Source organism: Microcaecilia unicolor, chromosome 5, assembly GCF_901765095.1.
Source record: "Microcaecilia unicolor chromosome 5, aMicUni1.1, whole genome shotgun sequence".
Lineage (NCBI taxonomy): Eukaryota > Metazoa > Chordata > Amphibia > Gymnophiona > Siphonopidae > Microcaecilia > Microcaecilia unicolor.
In genome coordinates, this window is record NC_044035.1 from 46,221,295 (window position 1) to 46,241,700 (window position 20,406).

At 41.2% G+C, this 20,406-nt stretch overlaps 1 protein-coding gene across 1 annotated transcript in view; it reads left to right on the plus strand.

The window, feature by feature from the left end:
- The first annotated feature begins 263 nt into the window (after window positions 1-263).
- Window positions 264-20,406, plus strand: part of DPCD (deleted in primary ciliary dyskinesia homolog (mouse)) — a 45,134-nt gene continuing 24,991 nt past the window's right edge. Inside the window, exons 1-3 of the mRNA XM_030204734.1 lie at window positions 264-412; window positions 1,237-1,357; window positions 5,323-5,456. Coding sequence (XP_030060594.1) covers window positions 264-412; window positions 1,237-1,357; window positions 5,323-5,456 — 404 coding nt within the window. The remainder of the gene's footprint in view (window positions 413-1,236; window positions 1,358-5,322; window positions 5,457-20,406) is intronic.

Below are 20,406 nucleotides of genomic sequence, written 5' to 3' on the forward strand. Positions count from 1 at the left end.
AATATAAGCATGAACATATTCCATAGGTTATCCCAGAGGCTTTATTTTATCTTCTGGCCTTTCTGGCTGGTTCTGGTGGGTTTCTTAGCAGGGATTACTTTCAGCCATGTGCCTACTACCAGCACAAGGGGATTCCCCCTCTCCAAAGTATCTTGGCCATACCTCTCTCTAGAGGCTTGTTCCTTTCACCATGGCCAGTCTCACAGGCTCCAGCCCTTTCCTCAGCCCCTCATACCCAACTGAGTCACCAGGCTCTGGCAGGAATGTCTGTAGCATCAGAAGTACTGGCAGGAATGCAGCATCTAGCTAGGGTTGCAGGAAAAACCTGGCTTCACCAACCTCTATACTTCCTGGTTTCACCAGCTACCTTTGCAGGGACCTTTTGCCCTGAGAATGCAAACCTGAAATACAGGTGAGAACTTTAATCCCACCAGAGGTGGGGCTCTGGAGCTCTGCCTGCTGAAATCAACTGCTCTCTATGCTCCCCTCCCCACTCCCACCTTAAAGGGACCTCCTTTTCTCCCTTATTGGTTCTTAAGGGCTGGTATGGTATTTTTCCACTGCGCATGCTATGCCATTCCCCACTGCTGTAGCCTAAGGGAAAAATCCTTCCTGCTCAAGGGATTCTGCTCTGACTAGTATTTCTTCCTCCCCTCTGAGCTCTAAACCTCTCCTTCAGCTCTCTATGTGTGAAACTAGTGGGGAAAAAGACACTGGGATTGCCGGGACAGTGTCTGTCATCACACACCTATTTACATTTTTAAATATATGAATGTTTGTTTACACAGCTACCACACTACTTTTATCTTAAACTAAAAATATTTTTCCTGCCTTTTTGTTCCCAGTCTGGTTTATCCTTTTCTCATCTTCTTTTAGCTTTCTTGCCAGGATTTTCTGCCTTTCTTGTCATTTCTCTCCTCTTTTTCCTTTCAGCTTTCTTTAATTTATTTTTTTGCCTCTGTCCAGATTTAATTCTTTCTTATTATCCAGTCTTCAATTTCCCTCTGTTTATTTTGTCTACTTACAGCTTTTCATCTCTTTCCTCACCCTGGGTCTCCTATTCCACTTCCTCTTATTCCCCAGTCTCTCACAGGGTTGTTCCCTTGAATGGCCTTTGTCCCAGCGATACTGCACAGAAGTCTACTGTACTAGTATTACAATTTTTTTTAGAGTACACTAATATAATTCCTCAAAGAAGATCCTATAAAATAAACTGTTTTTCTTGTGGTCAGTCAGAAAATGGAGACAGAAGAATGCCCTGGGAGCATATGGTCAGTGGCAAATTGAAGTGGGAGAGCTTGCTCCATTGTCTTCTGGCATGCTGGAGTCAGACCACATAAAGGAAAGCAGTTGCAATGTAAGTAAAGTAGATCCAATAGTAAATTCTGGTAGTGATGCTATTTAACATATGTTAAAAATTTTTGACAAAATACCTGCAGAATTAATTAAGGCAGGAGGACCTTGGGTAGTCAAGGAAGCATGGAAGATCTGTAATAAAATTTGGGAAATCGGCAAATGGCCAAAAGATTGATATAGAATATAGATTATCCTGGTGGCATTGCCAAAGAAAGGAGGTTTGATGAATGATGCAAACTAAAGAATAATGTTACTAATCCAACAAATATGCAAAATACATAATAACATAGTAAGAATAGTATTAATCCCATAACTATGCAAAATAATTTGAGAGAGATTGAGAAGTGCACTTGAAAGAAACCTGAGTGAGGAACATGGAGGCTTTAGTAAAAAAAGTACTATTCACCAGATATTGATGCTTTGACTGATTGCTGCAGAAATTCTAAGCAACTCACCCCCCCCCCCCCCCCTCCATTTCTGCTTTCACTTCTTTCAAGAAGGTGTTCGATTTGGTATGACATGAAGGACTTTGGGGCTCACTGATAAGTACAGGAATGCCAGAGAAACTAATCAAAGCAATAAGAAATGTGTACAAAATGTCAGAGATGCGGGTAAAACCAAGAAAGGATATAGTAAACGGGTAAGAGCAACAATAGGCAGTAGACAAGGAGATCTAGATGTGTATTTTCAAAAGACTTAGAAAGTTATACAGCAACCTATGGAACTTTGTAAGTGCTTTGAAAATGAACTCCATAGTAACCTATAGAACTTAGTCTTAAGTGCTGTGAAAATGAGCCCCCTAGTGTCCCTGGTGTTAATCGTAACAGTTCTGGAGAAAGTCATGGAAAAACGGAAGTTCATGAGCATAGAGGTGTGGTGATACAGGAAAGCACATTAAGGATTTGTAATTTGCATATGATATAGATATGTTGGTGGAAGTGGAGGACCACCTGAAAATGCAAGTGACAGATATATCAGGCTGGTAAAGAATTGGGACTTCATATCAACAAGGACAAGACAAAAGCGATAGCGATGGGTAATGATGATAGGGCACAGGTGTTAATTGAAGAGCAGATGTTGGAATGTGTAGACCTATTCATATACCTGGGAAGCATGATAACAAAAGATAACTATCAAGGAAATATGAAGGGGGATTGGAAAAGCAAGTAGTTCTTTTGTGAGCCTGATTACAATCAGAAGAGCAAGAGCATTAACGCAATAACCTAATTGCAAATACTGGATGCATGCATGATGTCTACATTGCTACATTGCTATATGTGTGCGAGTCTTGGGAAAAGGATAATGATAGGAGTGTACTACTGTCCGCCTGGCCAGGATGAACAGACGGATGCAGACATGTTAAAGGAAATTAGGGATGCAAACAAACTGGGCAACACAATAATAATGGGTGATTTCAATTACCCTGATATTGAGTGGGTAAATGTAACATCGGGACATGCTAGGGAGGTAAAATTCCTTGATGAAATCAAGGACAGCTTTATGGAGCAGCTGGTACAGGAACCGACGAGAGAAGGAAAAATTCTAGACCTAGTCCTTAGTGAAGCGCATGATCTGGTGTGGGAGGTAATGGTGCTGGGGCCGCTTGATTACAGTGATCATAATATGATCGGATTTGATATTAGGTTTGAAGTAAGTATACACTGGAAATCAAATACGTTAGCGTTTAAAAAAGGAGACTATGATAAAATGAGAAGAACTGTGAAAAGAAAACTTAGAGGAGGGTCATACCATGTCAAGTGGTCTGATTTCAGAGAAGTGCCCTGCTCGACCATCACGGATTTCGATGAAATTTTCTGTGAACATTCATACATGTCCCCAATGAACACTGGTAAAGTTTTACGTTCGCCGATGCAATACTTGCTGAGATATAGTAATCTGTTTGACCCCATACTGCAGCCTTCTATGGTATGACTCCGAGATTTCGGCAACTTTGAGACACTGTATCTCCGGCAATATTTTGTTGAGAGAAACAAAACTTGGCCATCTTGTACAACGTTTTGCGCTCTATTAAACAAAATAATAAAAAAATCTTCATGAGCGATTTCCATGAAGAAAACTTGGAGCAAACTTGGTCCAAAAAATTTGCGACACGAAAAAATTGTAAAGTTTGGCTTTTTATATCTCTGGAATTAAAGGTGTGATAAGCTATTGTGTGCAAAGTTTCACGTTTATCAACACAGGGCTTTCGAATATAAAATTTCATTCTCCTAATATTTTCCATTAGTTCACAAATTGAGTGTAAAGTTGATGATTTTTGCAAAAACGCCAAAATAGGGTATTTTTAGCCCACTTTTACAAAAAAAGACCTTCTCGAAATTCTTTTTAATCATTTTCATTAGAAAGAGCATGTTTCAAACCCCTTAAAAAAGTAGGGTTGGTTTTTCATCGCTGGCATATAAGGCCCTAGAAATAGGGACAAAGTTGAGGACGTTGCTATCGCACGCTGCTATCGCAACATCACATGCATTCTGTTATTTTTGTTTTAAACAGACATTATTAGTACCTAAATTGCATTGGTCCATGGTGACATTGTCACTACCAGTTCAGGAACTTGAACCAGTAACCCCATCGCCATAGGGGTCACACCCGATAGCCGTGCAATACCAGCTACGGGTGGGTTTCTTGGATGAGGATCCCAAGCCTCTAGCGTATCCTGGAATGTGCTGGGCGGGGCTACACATGGGCGCCGCCATTTTGCGTCGTCGAAGGAAAAGGAGGGAGGCAGGCTACCTGCCTCCTCCAACCCACAAGGTAGGGGGGTAGGTAGGGAGGGGGTTGGATTGATCACTGGGCCACCAGGGACCCTTTGCTGGGGGGGGGGGGGGGGTTAGGTGGGCTGGATACCCACTGGATCTCCAGCCCTCCTGAACCTGGGGGGGGATCCCCTGTCGCTGGGGGGGGGGGGGGGATCCAGCCCCCTGTCGCTGGGGGGAGGGGGGTCTTCAGGTTTGCTTTGTTGGGGGGAATGGGGGCCTGCTAGCATGCAAATGCATTCTGGACAGGGCTCACCATTCCTCCCCAATGATCTGCAAACCCTATCGCCAGCTCGGAGCTGGCGTAGGGTTTGCTGCAGCCAGCGACCCAATCTTTGGTACGCTGGTCGCTGATCATTGGGGATGAATATGTTTAGCCCTGTTTTGAATGCATTTGCATGCTAGTTGCGTTCAGAGCCCTCGAGCGCGTTGTTTCACGCGCTCGGGGACTCTGCTTATTAGGCAGTAGCAAACGCCTGTGCTAGTATGGTGCTAACAGCCTCTAGCACCGGCGTTTGCTTTTGATCATCCCCGTGTATGTATTTTACATGGATCCCTCACCAAGTATAGTCATCCACATGAAGGAACCCTGGTTTGATTATCTTACTAAGCATATAGACTTCTGGAGCTGTTATGTCATGATTGTTTTCTGGTCATATTCAAATCCAGTCAAAAGACCTTTTTGTGGTTGCATCTAAGTTTTTTTTTTTTTTTTATTGTCATGTATATTTGTCATGATTAATTTGTAAGCCATGGAGCATGGATGTTTCTCTTATGTATACTGTACGGTGCAAGGTATTTATTTATTTATTTGGATTTTTCTCACACCTTTTTCAGTAGTAGCTCAAGGTGGGTTACATTCAGATAAACTGGATATTTCTCTGTCCCAGGAGGGCTCACAATCTAAGTTTGTACCTGAGGCAATGGAGGGTTAAGTGACTTGCCCAAGATCACAAGGAGCAGCAGTGGGATTTAAACCGGCCACTTCTGGATTTCAAGACCGGTGCTCTAGCCTCCAGGCCACTCCTCCACTCCACATGTCTAGTAGTGCATTTGAAATAATAGTAATTTTGAGTAGATCTCTTGCCCTTGCTCTGCTTAAAGTTAAACTGTAAATTTAGGGTGTTTGTCACTAATGGTGCTGTGCATACTGCTGACAATGATTACTAAGTGTTTTATTTGTTTAATATAGCCTATTTTTATGCGAAAAGACACAAAGACAAGTTTCCAGTGGAGGATACGCAATTTACCATATCCCAAAGATGTTTATGAAGTCTCAGTGGACCAAAATGAGCGCTGCTGCATAGTCCGAACATCTAACAAAAAGTAGGAAACAGTTTTTTATGTTGAACGATGGTACAATGATTTACAAGATTTATAAAAATGTATGAATAAGAAATAAATTTCATATAGGGGCACTTTTACTAAAGTGCAGTAGGTTTTACAGTTACTGCACATATAATGCAAAAAATAACATGCAGTAACCGCAAAGCCTTTGCAGTAAATGCAGGGGCCATGTTCAGCATTTTGCCCTGCATTTACTGCACAGACACCATATGGCACTGCCTTACATGCAGTTGCAGAGAGCGGGAACAACTGTGCTACTTGTCCCTATATGTAGTGCAGTGCAGGGCCATCTGTAAGTAAGTAAATGTCATAGCAGTGCATCCCAACCTCTGGATCTTGGTTCTCCCACAGACTGATCCCCTGGTCTTACCTTAGAACCTCCAGCCACCCCCCCCCCCCCCCCCAATCTGAATATTGAATCCCTCAGTTTCAACAATCCCAACCCAACCCAAAGATCCTGTGCTCTGATAGGAGAAAAAAAACTGGCCGCCAGTTCCCCCCCCCCCCCCCCCCCCGTGACCTATCTATACATGTAACTGCACAGAGAACCTAGGCGGCAGGGGTCACCTTCCACTGCTGCCTGGGTCTATGTCATCCAAAATGTCACCTCTTCCCTACATAACTTGTTCACACTACACACTTTCTTTTGTCTCAGCATCTATTTCCTCCTTTCATTTTCTTATTCTGTTTTTCCTTCAATTCTTTCTCCCAGTGCAGTTTGAATTTTGTTTTGGGGTAGGATGCTTAATACTCCCCCTCTCCTGTACATACTCTACTCCCCTATCCTATACTTCTCTGTTCTCTACTTTCTCCTCACCTGACCTGCCTTGCACCCTACTAATTCCCCCCACACCCATTAGGTTCCCTCTCACTGTACCTTGGTCAGTGCAGTCCCCTGCAGCTAGGCTTATGTGTCCCTTATATCTCCTAAGCAGATTCATCGAACATTTCAAATTTTTATCCCCACCCTTCCCGGCAAGGATCATATTCCTACTCCCCCTTCCTGGAGCCTAGACACCATTCATATCTAGAACTCTCAGACCAAATACAATAATTGTTCCACATCCAGAAAGGCCCTAGGAGCTGTTCTGCCATCTGCATGCACAGACCTTGGAAGCTCAGCAATCGGTTGCTCCATAGCCCCTAGGGACACATTTAAATGCGTGCTTCCTTCCCTCAGACTGAAAATCCCAAAAATCACATGTGGAGCAGGAAATCAGTGACTCCAAAGGCATGCATTCAATTACAAAAGGTACAGAGAAGGGTGACGAAAATGATAAAGGGGATGGGACGACTTCCCTATGAGGAAAGGCTAAAGCAGCTAGGTCTCTTCAGCTTGGAGAAGAGACGGCTGAGGGGAGATATGATAACGGTCTATAAAATATTGAGTGGAATGAAACAGGTAGACGTGAATCGATTGTTTACTCTTTCCAAAAATACTAGGAAGCTACAAAGTAGTAAATTTAAAACGAATCAGAGAAAATATTTCTTTACTCAACGTGTAATTAAACTCTGGAATTAGTTGCCAAAGAATAGTAAAAGCAGTTAGCTTAGTGGGGTTTAAAAAAGGGTTGGATAACTTCCTAAAAGAAAAGTCCATAAGACATTATTAAAATGGACTTGAGGAAAATCCACTGCTTATTTCTAGGATCAGCAGTATAAAATGCACTGTTTTGGGATCTTACCAGGTATTTGTGATCTGGATTGGCTACTGTTGGAAACAGGATACTGGGCTTGATGGACCTTCAGTCTGTCCCAGTACGGCAATACCCACTATGTGCCTGCCCACCTGCTAAAGCTCTAGAGGTCACAGAGTATGGTTAGCTTGGGGAGCTGAGTTAGCTCTGACTCTAGTTCTTTCTGCAAAAATGGGAACTGGCACTTCATTTGGTGGTAACAGCTTTGGCACAATGCTCCTTCCTTTATTAGTGGTGACTCCAGCACAACATCCCTCTTGCTCTTTCCTTTTACATTGGAAGGTCATTTTCTAAAATACCACCTGAACTGAGCATGCCCTGACCTGGACATCTGAAAGGCCTTTATACATATAGGGCTAGATTCTATATATCACGCCTTAAAAAAACAAAAAGCGCCTAGGTGTATTCTATAAAGTACATGTAAATTTAGGCATGGTTTATTGAATATGCCTAGCACCCATCCACATGACTAAATTTAGTTGCAGGCAGTTACTCCAAATAAAACTTGATGTAAATGGTAAATTGGTTTTCTATTCCGCTATTACCTCGCAGTTCTAAGCGGGTTACAACTTAGTTTCATTTAACTGGGAAGGAGAGACATAATAATAAATTTAGTACTTAAAAAGAAAATTAATAAATCAGTAGTTGAAAGAAAAATAGTAAATCAGTGGATACATATTTCGGAAACAAAAAGGGTTTTCAAATTTTTCCTAAAAAGAATATAAGACTGAGAAGATTTAAATATAGGTGAAATCATAGTTCATAATCTTGCTGCTTAAAATGTCAACCCTAATTCAAAGAAATGTAATCTCTTTTTACCTTTTAATAATGGAAAAGAATAACCTACAGTACCAGTACGTCTTGTTCTCAAGGCATAAATTAATATAAAAAGTGGATATAGATAGTCTGGTGCCAAACCATGTAAAGGTTTAAAGAGAAAACACGCCAGTTTGAAATAAATTCTAGCCTCAATAGGCAACTAGTGTAATGATAAATAACTGGGAGTGATCCTATCAAATTTAGACAGTCCGAAAATCATTCGAACTGCTGTATTCCGTATCATTTGCTGTCTCCTCACCAAACTTTTACTACATCCTAAATATACCAGATTACAATAATCGAATTGAGAAACTGAGAGACTGAACCAGTATTGTAAAATGATCTTGTTCGAAATAATTTCGCACGCATCTCGATTTTTTTCATCAGGAAAAAACATTTCCTTGTTAATGAGGAGACTTGTAAATGCTGACGCCTAAATTAGGTGCGGATTGGGTGTATTCTATCAAAACATGTGTAGTTTTTAGAAACGCCCATGACCCTCCCTTTCCATGCCTACGGCCATGCACCATTTTCAGCTGTGCATCTAGAATATACGTGCATTTCTTTACAGAATACGCTTAGACAGTTGTGAGTATTAATGCCAATTAGTGTCAGTTGCTTGTTAATTGGCAATTATCGGCTCTGATTAGCTTGTTAGCTAATTAAGTTGTGTGCAAATACAGAATATGACTGGATCTGCGCACCCAATTTAAGTCACACTATATAGAATCCGGGGGATGGGTGTAATTATATAAGGAGCTGTTTAGTTTTAGGCACTGAGAACTTAAGAGCATAGTTTATAAAATTCCTTAATTGAACTACATATATAATTGGAATATATATGCTGCCATTTTTGTCAGACCTGGAGCTGATGCAAGACCTAGCACCTACATGTTTGCACATTCTTTTGCATATGTAATTGCAAAAAAGTGTATTTTAGTACATTAGATACAGTCTGAGCCTTCTACCTGCACATTGTGGCGAAATCATATGCACAAATCTTTTCTGGATGCAGCATTTGATAGCCATAAAACTGGGGACTAAAACAATTAAATGCTTCTTGGCAGTGTGGGAACCTTTTACTCTTGCGTCTAGGCTTTGCAGCACTCTTCTTAACAGGTTGCACATTTAAATGGGGTGGGAGCGGATCTTAATTGGATGTATAATAACATAAGCTGTTTGGCGAGAGAATAATGCATGTGTGTGTCTTGCTGCCTACATTTGTTTCAGCTCTTGCTATTCTATAAAGTCAAGGAGGTGTGATAAGCATGATTTTATAAAATTACCTTCCATGTGGAGGCTGAATTATGGAACTCTCTTCCAGGAGATTTGAGAGAGATAATAAATTATGTGATGTTTCATCATTGTTTGAAAACTTAGCTTTTTACAAAGTATTTGACTATGTAATGAGGTGGTTATTAAGGGTGAAAGCTGAGGTTTAGTTTTAGTGTCTAGGACAGATATATTTTTAAATTTTATATGTTAGATATCCATTATGTGGAGAATTTTTTTGAACTATTTTATTCTGTAATCTGCCCTGAACTGATGGTTAAGTGGAATGTAAGTGTACTAAACTAAGGGGCCCTTTTACGAAGAGGCGATAGGGGTGCCGCTGGGTTTGCGTGTGGTGAATTGGCCCTACCACTGGGCTTGCCGAGGAACCCAGTGGTAGTTCCGGGTCTGCTGCATGTCATTCCGGCGCTAGAAAGTTATTTTTTATTTTCTAGCACTGGTGGGTAAGAAGTGGGCGTGCCTGGTGGTAATCGGGCAGCACTGTATGCTGCCCAATTACTGCCGGAGCCCTTACCACCTCCAGAATAGGAGGCGATAAGGGTTCCAGCAGTAAATAGCCGCATGGCAATTTTTTAAAGTACTGCATAGCCATTTACTCTCTCCTTTAAAAAAACAAAACAAAACACTTTTTACTTGCTGTGGTAAAAGGTGGCCTTGGCATGTGGCAATCCCATTCACAGACACCACCACGGGCCACCTTTTACTACTATGCTTGGTAAAAGGGTCCGTAAATGATTTGAACACTGCAGGTGACATTAAAAAAAAAGGGGGGTGGGGGTAAAATATTGAATATATGGTGCACTATGTGGTATTAGTGCAAAAGTATTTCACCGTGGATTGGTGCTGTTGAATCTTTTTTTTTTTTTTTTTTTTTTACTGTTTTCCTTTCTTTTCTGTGTAGAAATTTCTTTATAAATAGTTGCAGATCTCTTGATAGATGGTGTTAAATACTCCTGTGAATTAAAATAAAGGGCTGTGTTTACTAAGCTGTGCTGTAGGTGCGCTAGTGTTTTTAGCGTGTGCTAATGCTAGAGACGCCCATACAGGGGTGTAGCCAGACAACAGATTTTGTGTGGGCCTAGGCAAGAAGTGGATGTGCACCAAGTGTTCTCTCCCCCCCCCCCCCCCAACCACCACCAAAAATATGTCTCAGCTGGCAGGAAAATGCTTCTTTCCACCTTGGCAGTCTGCAGCAGGCATGCGCTGAAAACTGAGCATGCACAGGTGCTGGTATCATGGAGAGTAGCATTTTCATTACCATCGGGGGGAAGTCTTCAGCTGAGATCCCCACCAGCTACCGCTAAACGTGTGCTACTGTTGGGTGGGCCTGAGCTCTAAGTGGGTAGGCCCCGGCCCACCTGTGGCTACGCCACTGCACCCATATATTCCTATGGGTGTCTGGCATTAGAGCACGCTAAGAACGCTAGCGCACCTTAATAAACAGGGCCCAAAATGTTTTAGCAGCAGTCTGGAAGTAACCATCTCCCTGCTTTATTCAGTGTTTCCTACAGAGGTCACTATTGTCACAGTTATACATAAAGTGAAAAGATCATAAGCTTGGTGTATGTCATTCTTGCATTGTTAAGCTGAAATTCCAGAGGGCACTGCTGATAAAGAACTGTAACTATGTTTTTTATTTCCCCCCAAGAATTTTGGCATTTGTTTTAAGATTTATATAAAACGTATACTAAGGTGGACAATTATTTAAGTTGAATCCTTCTAAAGTAAGCGCTTGTTGAAGAGGGAATCTGCAATTCACCCGAAAGTAACACATTTGTAGGAAAATCTGCCACACACCTGGAAATAACAAGGTACAGTTCTAAATAAAGGGCTTATCCAGGTTTTTAGGATGATTTGTAAAATGTTGTTACAATAAAATCGGGTCACTCTTCACTGGTGTTACTGAATATTATTTTCTTCCCTTACTCTTACCTCCCACATGTAAAATTATCTGCAAAGAACTAGATTTGCTTATATTTGGTTTTAGTAAGTGAGCAGGATTTGTATATCCTTAATTGGATTTTCATTATTTAGGTGTATATGGTTTGATTCACAGATCTCAGCAGTTCTCAAATCGGGCTTTTTAATTCTTAGAATACATTGCTATTTATGCACATTTGTTTAGATTTTACATCATTACACTCTATGAGTATGTTTTTTGTGTCACAACTGGATTGTTGTAATTCTGTCTATGCTAGTCTCCATTGCAAATTAAGTCACTTCAATTGCTTCAAAATTGTGCAGTCCGACTTCTTTGCAAAGCAAATAAGTATGATTGCGTTTCTCCACAGTTTTTTTGCCTCCATTGACTCCCAATTAAATACAGAATTCTGTTTAAGGTTTTTATGCTGACTCACAAAGTGTATCCTCTGGGTGTCCCACCCTATCTGTATACATATGTTGTTCTTATACCATCCTGTAATGTGCGTTCACTAGATTCTACTAGAATAATTCTGCCTAATCCTAGACAGGCCTGCTTGGAGTCTATGAGGCAGTCAGCCTTTTTTTTTTAAGTTTTATTTTGAAGACAGTAACCAAAGAGCAGAGTCATGTATCATTACTCCAACTATAATCAAAAAGAGAGAGTAATATACAATGTACTTATATCATCCTCTGCCCCATCCTATCTATCCCTCCCCTTGAGGGGAGACCCTCCCCTCTTTAATGTGTGAGCAAAGAAGAGTCAGGATTTGAGGTCCACTGTACATAAAGATCCCAGATCTTATGGTATGTTAATGTGTCCTGTACGTAAAGATGTTAATTTAGACATCAGATGGATAGAGTCCAATTTGCGCAACATCACCTGAAGGCCAGGAAGAGTGGGGCGCCTCCATGCCGCTGCTAAGACAAGTTTACTGGCCACTAATACTTGTGTGGCTAATCGGTGAATAGGCTTCTTCACTCCTCGTGGTCTAAAGTGCAGGAGACAATAGTCCATTTTCATTGGATAAGAAACATTAGTTAAGCTAGAGATAAATTTCAAAACAGTAGTCCAAAATGACTGGGCATGAGTGCAGGACCACCAAATGTGAAACATGTCCCTTTCCAACCCACATTGACGCCATCACTGAGCTGATCCCAAATTAAACATTATAGCTAAACGTTGGGGGGGGCGGGGTATAGTATCTACTACTACTTAGCATTTCTATAGCGCTACTAGGGTATCAACAATAAAGTATTTTGTATACATTTTCCACTAAAGTGTTAGATATAGATACCTGAAGTATGGATTTAAATACCTGCTCCCATTGTACATATTCATAGGATACGCCCAATGCCCTCACCCACTTTGACAGGTAATACCAAATAGGCTTGCGATATGATAAGAGAGCTCTATATATCCTGGAAACTCCACCTCTCCCTCCCCCACTGGCCAACGCTCACTCAAGGTAAGTCTCTGCCAAACTCAGATCCCCTCTCGTCCTTCGTGAAATAAAGTCTCAAAGTTGATAGTATTGGAAAGCAGTTGGGAGAGGGAGTTCATATTCCTCGCATATCTTGTCAAATGCGAGCAGTTCTCCCTCCTCTCATATCTGTACAAAGGCCCAAACCCTCCCAAGAACGGTAACCAGAGTCTAGGGTTCCTGGAACAAATTGTGGAGCAAAGCGAATGTGTAAAATATGTATGCTCAGGGAAAACTTTATCACGAATCTTACTTCAGATGGAGAGAGGCCACTGAAGCAGAGGTGGAGCCCTCTGAGTAATTTCCCTTTGGAGTCAATGAGATAGTCTGGGTGCTGCTCTCAAAGGATAAGGGTTTAAACATGTTTGCTCAGGGAGTCTCCATGCTTTGTTGGCACCCTGGACCCAGTCAGCCAAAATTCTAAGGTGTGTCGCCTGATAATATAAAAGAAAGGAAGGAACTCCCATCCCACCCTGCGTCCACATTTGGTACGTCACCTCACTCCACACCCATGGTGGCCTTTTCTTCCAGATGAATGAGAAAACCCTACACTGTAGGCCTCGGAAAAATTTGTCAGGTAAAGAAATAGGGAGTGCCATAAAAAGATATAGTAGTTTGGGGAGCAAGATCATTTTGACCGCAATAATGCGCCCAACAGCGGCGTACCAAGGGCAGGGCAGTGGGGGGCGGTCCGCCCCGGGTGCACGCTGCTGGAGGGGTGCAGAGAGCAGCCGCGCACCTGTTGGCGCGGCTGCTCCAAACAGCTAAGAATGCACCCGGGGGGGGGGGGGTGCGCATTGGTGATCCGCCCCGGGTGGCAGCCGACCTAGGATCGTCACTGGCTCCCAAGCCAGGAAATCGTCAATCCCTCCTACTGGTCCAATTTCAAAAGTAGCTCATGCACCTTGGCGGGAAAATTAGCTCCATACAATTCATCTAAACTACGAGTGAGATGTATCCCCAGGTAATGGATGTGTGGTGATGCCCAGTGGAATGGGAAGCGAGATTGCAGCAAGGCCACCTGCTGGCTGGAGAGATTTATATTAAGAGTCTCCTACTTGTGTAGATAATCTTAAAGCCTGAACCACACCATATTCCTGCAGCATAGTCGACAACACTGGAAAAGAAATATTTGGCTGCAGCAAGGTAAGAAGTATATCATCAGCATGCAGGAGAATCTGAGACTCAGTCTCCATGCCAAGGGCCCTTGATATCTGGGTGCATGCAAATATTAATGGCTAAAGGTTCAATGACTAAGTCAAAGAGCAGGGGAGTCAGAGCACAGCTCTGTCGTATGCCTCGCAACGAAGAAAAAGGGTGGGAGCATTGGCCATTGACTCGGACAGATACACATGATGCTGTATAGACAAGATGAAGCGAGTGAGAAAATCTGCCAGAGTTGCCAATCTTGTCTAAAACAGCAAAGAGGAACGGCAAGTGCACCCTATCGAACGCTTTTTCGGCGTCAAGAGACGATAGGCACAAAGGAGTTTTAGAAGTTTGAGCCATATGTGTTAGATGAAGGGCTCTACTCTACGTATGTTGTCGAAGGTTTGCCATCCCTGAATGAAACCGGCCTGAGCTTCTTGAATCAAAAGTGGGAGGTGACGCTGTAAGCAGGAGGCCAAAATCTTAGTGAAAATTTTATAATCAACTCCCAAAAGGGAGATAGGCCTACAAGAGCTGCATAATTGAGGATCTTTACCAGGTTTAGGGAAGACTGTTATGTTGGCCAGGTTTCAGGTCTCTGGTAGTGATTGGCCCTCATCAAAGGAATTAAACACCCACAGAAGCAATGGAGCCAGTAACCTACCAAAGGTCTTATAGAATTTGTTGGTGAAGCCATCAGGACCTGGGGCCTTACTAGGGGCTAACATATAAATCATGTGAAGGATCTCATCAAGATCTATTTGTCGGGATAGCGTCTGTTGGGCTCCCTCTGTCAGCCTAGGCAAATCAACACTTTTGAGATAGGTAGAGATAGAGCCCTCTGAGGGGTACACCTCTTGGGTATAAAGCCCTTTGTAATACTGTCGAAAAAGGGACTGCAGCTGAGTGGGGTCTGAGTGTACCACACCCTCTATCATCCCTGAGCTTGATTGGCCTGTTGTTTAAGTTTATTAGCCAGGAGTCTACTAGCTTTATTACCAAACTCAAAGTGTGATTGACAAACCCGTTGAAGCTGTTCAGAAATATTAGCTAGCTGTAATTCATGTAGCTCTGTGCGCATTTTATGTGCTTGATCTACTAGATGAGGTGTTGATTGGGGAGCCTGTTGCCGAAGCAGGCCTTCCACCCTTGCTAATCGTTTCCTAAGTGTATCTTCCGCTAGGTATAGTTCCTTTTGTATATGAGCCCTTAGTGCAATAAAGTGACCACGCATAACAGCTTTAAGGCCATCCCAAAGGATACCTGGTGAGACCTCCCCATTATCATTTAATTGAATATAGTCTTTAATCTGATGTTCAAGCTGTGAAATGTTTGTCATATCTGATAGCAATGTGTCATCTAACTGCCATTGTGATGGAGCTCGCGCCGCCCAGGGAGAGCATAGCTGTAATAAAACCGGGGCAAGATCCAAACAGATGCGCAGCACTATGCGATGACTTTGGACACCTTGGGGAATTGAAATGTCCCCCAGCCGAAAATCAATTCAATAAAAAGAATTATGCACAGAGGAGAAATGTGTATAGTCAGGCAAGACAGGATTGGCATGCCGCCAGAGATCTAGCAAATACCAAAGTGTGAGAAATGTGTGTAGTCGCTTCTGATCATGCTGTACATAGTGAACCCTAGGTGCAGAATTATCTAATTGAGGATTCAAGGTGAGGTTGACATCTTCCCTCACTAACAGAGAGCCCTCACTATGCTTCAAAATAAGCTGATCCAAATGATTGGAATGCTCAGTGTGATCAGTGTTCGGGCCATAAACATTCACTAAAGTGTATGTCTGAACCCCTAAAGAAAAGACCAATAGTAAAAAATGTTCCCCTTTGTCTCTGATAACCTTCAAAACTTGCCAGGGCTTAAAGTCACTAAATGCCACCAGGACTCCCCGAGTCTTAGTATCACAATTGGAAGCAAAATATAAATTGGGGTATCTATGATGATGACATAGATATTCATGAACTGGCTTTAAATGCAACTCCTGCACCAGGGCAACATCCACCCGAAGTCGTAGCAGCTCCCGGAAAAGAAGCTGCCACTTTGTAGGGGTATTTAACCCCCTGGCATTTAGGAGCACAAATGATATGTCAGACATCTAGAAAAATATGAAAAGTAGCAACACAGAGTGAACATCCAAACCCCCTCCCTCCTCGCCAAACCTATCAATCATCCATTCCCCTCTCATATACCAACATTTCCAATCAGCTTTCCATCTTCTCCAGCCGGCTGCCAAGGTCTCAAATCTCCCCTTGTAGTTCTGTTCCCAACGTCGCAAACTCGGACTGGACTGCCTTAAGGTCAGTTCTGATTTCTTGCAGCCAATCCTTTAATTCAGGAAAAGGCACTGCCTCCGACACTTCAGGGTCATCGCCCGTTCTGAACATGTCTCGGGGCGATGATCCCCTGAGCGTTCCGAGTCTCGCGGGACCACCGGCTCTAGGCCTACCACTCGGTGTGTGGATGACCTGCCAGTAAAGGCATACTTCGATAGGTTGGCTTGTAGACTCATCTCCAAATAATGTCTATGCCTCAGATAATAATTTGCCACTCAAGCAGGACTGCCAAGGCCTCTAAATGCTGAGGAATCGCTAAATAAAACTATGGGTGAGTGGGAGCTTGCTCTTCAAGCATCCATGCTACTCGGTGACGTCACTTCCTCCCCAGCAGTCAACCTTTTTTTTTTTTTTTTATCTCTCAAGGTTTGGAATGAGCTACCCTCAAGTATACAGGAAGAACAGTCTTTTACAAAATTTAAATCTGCATTGAAAACTTTTTTTTTTTCCATTTCATTGCATTTGGTTGAGGTGGTGACGTTCTCAGGGCCGGCTGATTGGTCCTGTATTGCAGTGCTATCCTATATTTTAATGGTGTTCCATTTCTTATTTCCTTTGTTTTAAATTTTAGTGTACACCACTAATATTCTCCAGTTTGGTATATGCAGTATGTCAAGTTTTAATAAACTAATCTATAAACTATTTTAGATATTCAAAAATGTATTGGATAAATACAGGGTCTATAAATGAAAAGAGGATGAAATCCAAGTATATAGAGCATTTCTACTTAAAGCAAAACTTGCATTTCATAAAAGATATTGGGGATACCTTTATGGAGCAGCGGTTACAGTCTTCAGATGGCCTGAGAGGGATATGAGACCATGTGCAGAGATTTGTGGAGCCGCTTTTGTGTAAGTGACTAAGGGCTGAAAGTGAGGTCAAAAACATGACCATGTGCATAATAGAGCTGCTCATTGGTAGGGCTGACTTTGACAACTCTGTTGCTGTTGAAGTGCATCAAGTTGGTGTCGATTCATGGCAACCCTCTGGATAGTTACCCTGAAATGTGTTTGGTCTTCAGTCATGTGACTAATTTTTGATACAGTGGCATCTAATCCAGTCCGTGGCTGCTGTTATTGTATTTATCTATTGCATTAGTGGTCTTCCTCTTCTACGTTGAACTTCAACCTTGCCTAGCATGATGTCTTTCTCTAATGATCTTTCCCTTTATATGATGTGTCCGAAATATGAATATCAAATTCTTTGCCATTTGTGCTTCCAAGGAAAGCTTAGGTTTGATTGCCTCTAATACCGATTGATTTGTTGTTTGAACCGTCCACGGTTTACATAGTATTGTTCTCTAGCACAATAATTCAGAAGGCATAGAGGTTTTTTTTCCTGTTTTCTTCTTCACTGTCTGACGTTCACATCCATATGGCATTATTTGAAAATACCATGGCTTGAACAAGTTGAATCTTTGTATGCAAAGACATATCTTTGCACTTGAAGATCTTATCTAAGTCCTTCATTTTCGTTCTTCCAAGATTGATACATCATTGGATTTCTTGACTGCTTGTTCTTCTTTTTATTTATCCAAGTAGGTTGACGTTATCTACTATTTCTATTACTTTTCCATAAAGAATGAAATTACTAATTTTACCAGTTGTCTGAATTATCTTCTTCGCGTTAAGGTGCAGGCTTATTTTGAGACTATGTTCTGTGACTTTCATATTCAGGTGTTTTAGAACATCTTCACTTTCAGCTAGTAATTTAATATTATCAGTATATCAAAGGTTGTTGATGAGTCCGTCCACCAATTTTCACACCTCTGGTTTCTTCATATAGTCCTTTGCTGCTCTGATGATTTGTTCTGTTTGTCATACAACTTTACCGATTTTAAACCATTTTGTTTCTCCTCGTTCCATTCAAACAAAAATTTAATTTTAACATCCAAAGATTTCTAATATCTAAAGACTCAACATGAATCATGTTTCAACCACAACAGAACATCCTTCCTCAGGAGTCTAAAAGCAATCAATTAATATAAAAATGTGAAAAAAAACAACACTTACAAGAAATTAAAAGCATTAAAAAATGGGGACTGGTCAGAAAAACTTATCATACATGAACATGCTAGTTTTTCTGACCATTCCCCATTTTTTAATGCTTTTAATTTCTTGTAAGCATTGTCATAAACACTTTTTGTATGATTTAATAAGATATGGTTGTATATTTCTTTTAGATGTTTTTATTATGTGTAAGCTTTGAATTGTATTTTGATTTTATGTTTGTTTATATGTTCCATTTATTTTATAACTGTCAGTTTTTTAAAAAAATGTTTATATTTATTGATTGCTTTTAGACTCCTCAGGCAGGCCGTTGTTGCCAAAACACAATTCATGTCGAGTCTTTGGATGTTAAGAGCCTTCGGATGTTAAAATTAAAATTTTGTATAATCTATACATCATCTAGTCTTCCTTTTTTGGTGTCACCTTTGTTGTGTTTGCTACTTTTGTGCCTTGTGAGGGACTTTATTCTTCTATTTCTTATCAGCCTTTTTATAGGCTATATGTTTTTCTGCCATCATTTTCTGTGTTTCTGTCGAGTAACTAAATAGTCTTTATTTGGTTCTGGAGTTATTCTCAGTTTCGTTTAACATCTACTTGCACCACTTGTCTGATGTTTTCAGTGAGGTTGGGGTCTCCTGTTGCGTTTATGTAGATAACATATTCTTTGTTCCATTCCAATGTCCTGTTTTCTGGCTATTATGAAATGGTTAGCTTAGAACAGTGTTGCAATCAATTTGTGAAAAACTGAGGACTTGTTAGTGAATAGAGTAGAACTGGATGTTCTTTTGGATGTGTTAGATAAATTTGCTTCCTCTGATGGCAGAGGTCAAATACTTAGGGGTCACTTCTAATTCTAGAATGATGTTGCAGGCCCACATTAGAATAATAGTACAAATGCCATCCTTTAGGATCAGAGTTTTGACACTTGAAGCCACTTTTGGATCCTTATCTTGGGTCAGTTTTCCAGTCCTGTCTTTTACTGGGCCTGTATTATTATAATGCTGTACTTACTAGTCTTCTGGCATCCTCTTTGAGGGCTCTGCAACTTGTATGGAATGTAGGAGCTCAGGTGCTGTTTGGTTGTAGAAGAAAGGAGCATATCTCCCCATGGTTGGTTGAGTTATCATGGTATTGTCTGCTTAGCTGTTTCTACTGTTTATTGTTCCTCACTTCAGACTTTGATAGGATATAAGTATTTGAAATAGATAACCAAACAGCATCACAAAACTAGATCACAAAAAACTTAGCATCCATGAAGAAAACGAGGTAATCAAATCCCCAGGAATTCCTAAGAGAGTTCAATGGCTGTTTTCTTTACTTAAGCTTCTGGGATAGCATATTGCTGCTTGAAAGTTACACCAATTCTTGCATGGTGATTTGGTTACTATCATACGTGCTAGATAATTTCCTAAGTTCCCAACCTAGCTAATCTCGGAGAATGCAGTTATGGTACATGTACATTATTATTATTTTTCGTGAGTGCATTTGGATCTGCATTTTCATGCCCTTTTTATATTGGTTTTGAGCCTTTCCCACTAGCTTAATATTTTAAATTATCCTTTCGCAAAAATAGTTTTTATTAGACCATTTTGTTGCCATATGCAGCTAGTAGAAAATGGACTGTTTGGCGAGCCATTCAGTTTCAGTCTGCATGAAGTACCAACTTGACAGTAAATGTCTGCAAAAGGCTATAGAATGACTTTCAAGGGTCTGGGAGGAAAGGAGTAGAAAGCTGGAAATCAGTGGGGAGAAAACTACAAAAGGGACCCAGTATAGCATCTATCTTTATGATAAGTAGCAGCATGCAGAGTAGATAGCATTCACATGTGTGGAGGCCAATTTTCAAAGCCATTTACATGAGTAAATAGGCCATCTGAAAATTGCCCCACTCATACAGTGAAAATACTAAGTGCCAAAAATGTGAACCATACAAGCCATCAGTGCACTGCTGTATACAAGCTGAAATAAATCAAAGCAAAGAAAAAGAGATTTCAGTGACCGCAATATGTGAAAGTGTTTTAACTTCCCACTAGCAGTACAATTATCTTTCATTCTACCGCTAGTGGGAAGTTAAAACACTTTCACATATTGCAGTTGCTGAGGTCTCTTTTTCCTCTCATAAATAGTGTGCTTTGATTTATTTCAACTTGTATACAATACGACGCATTTTTGGTTTATCTGAAAATTGCCTTCATTCAGCCTGACTA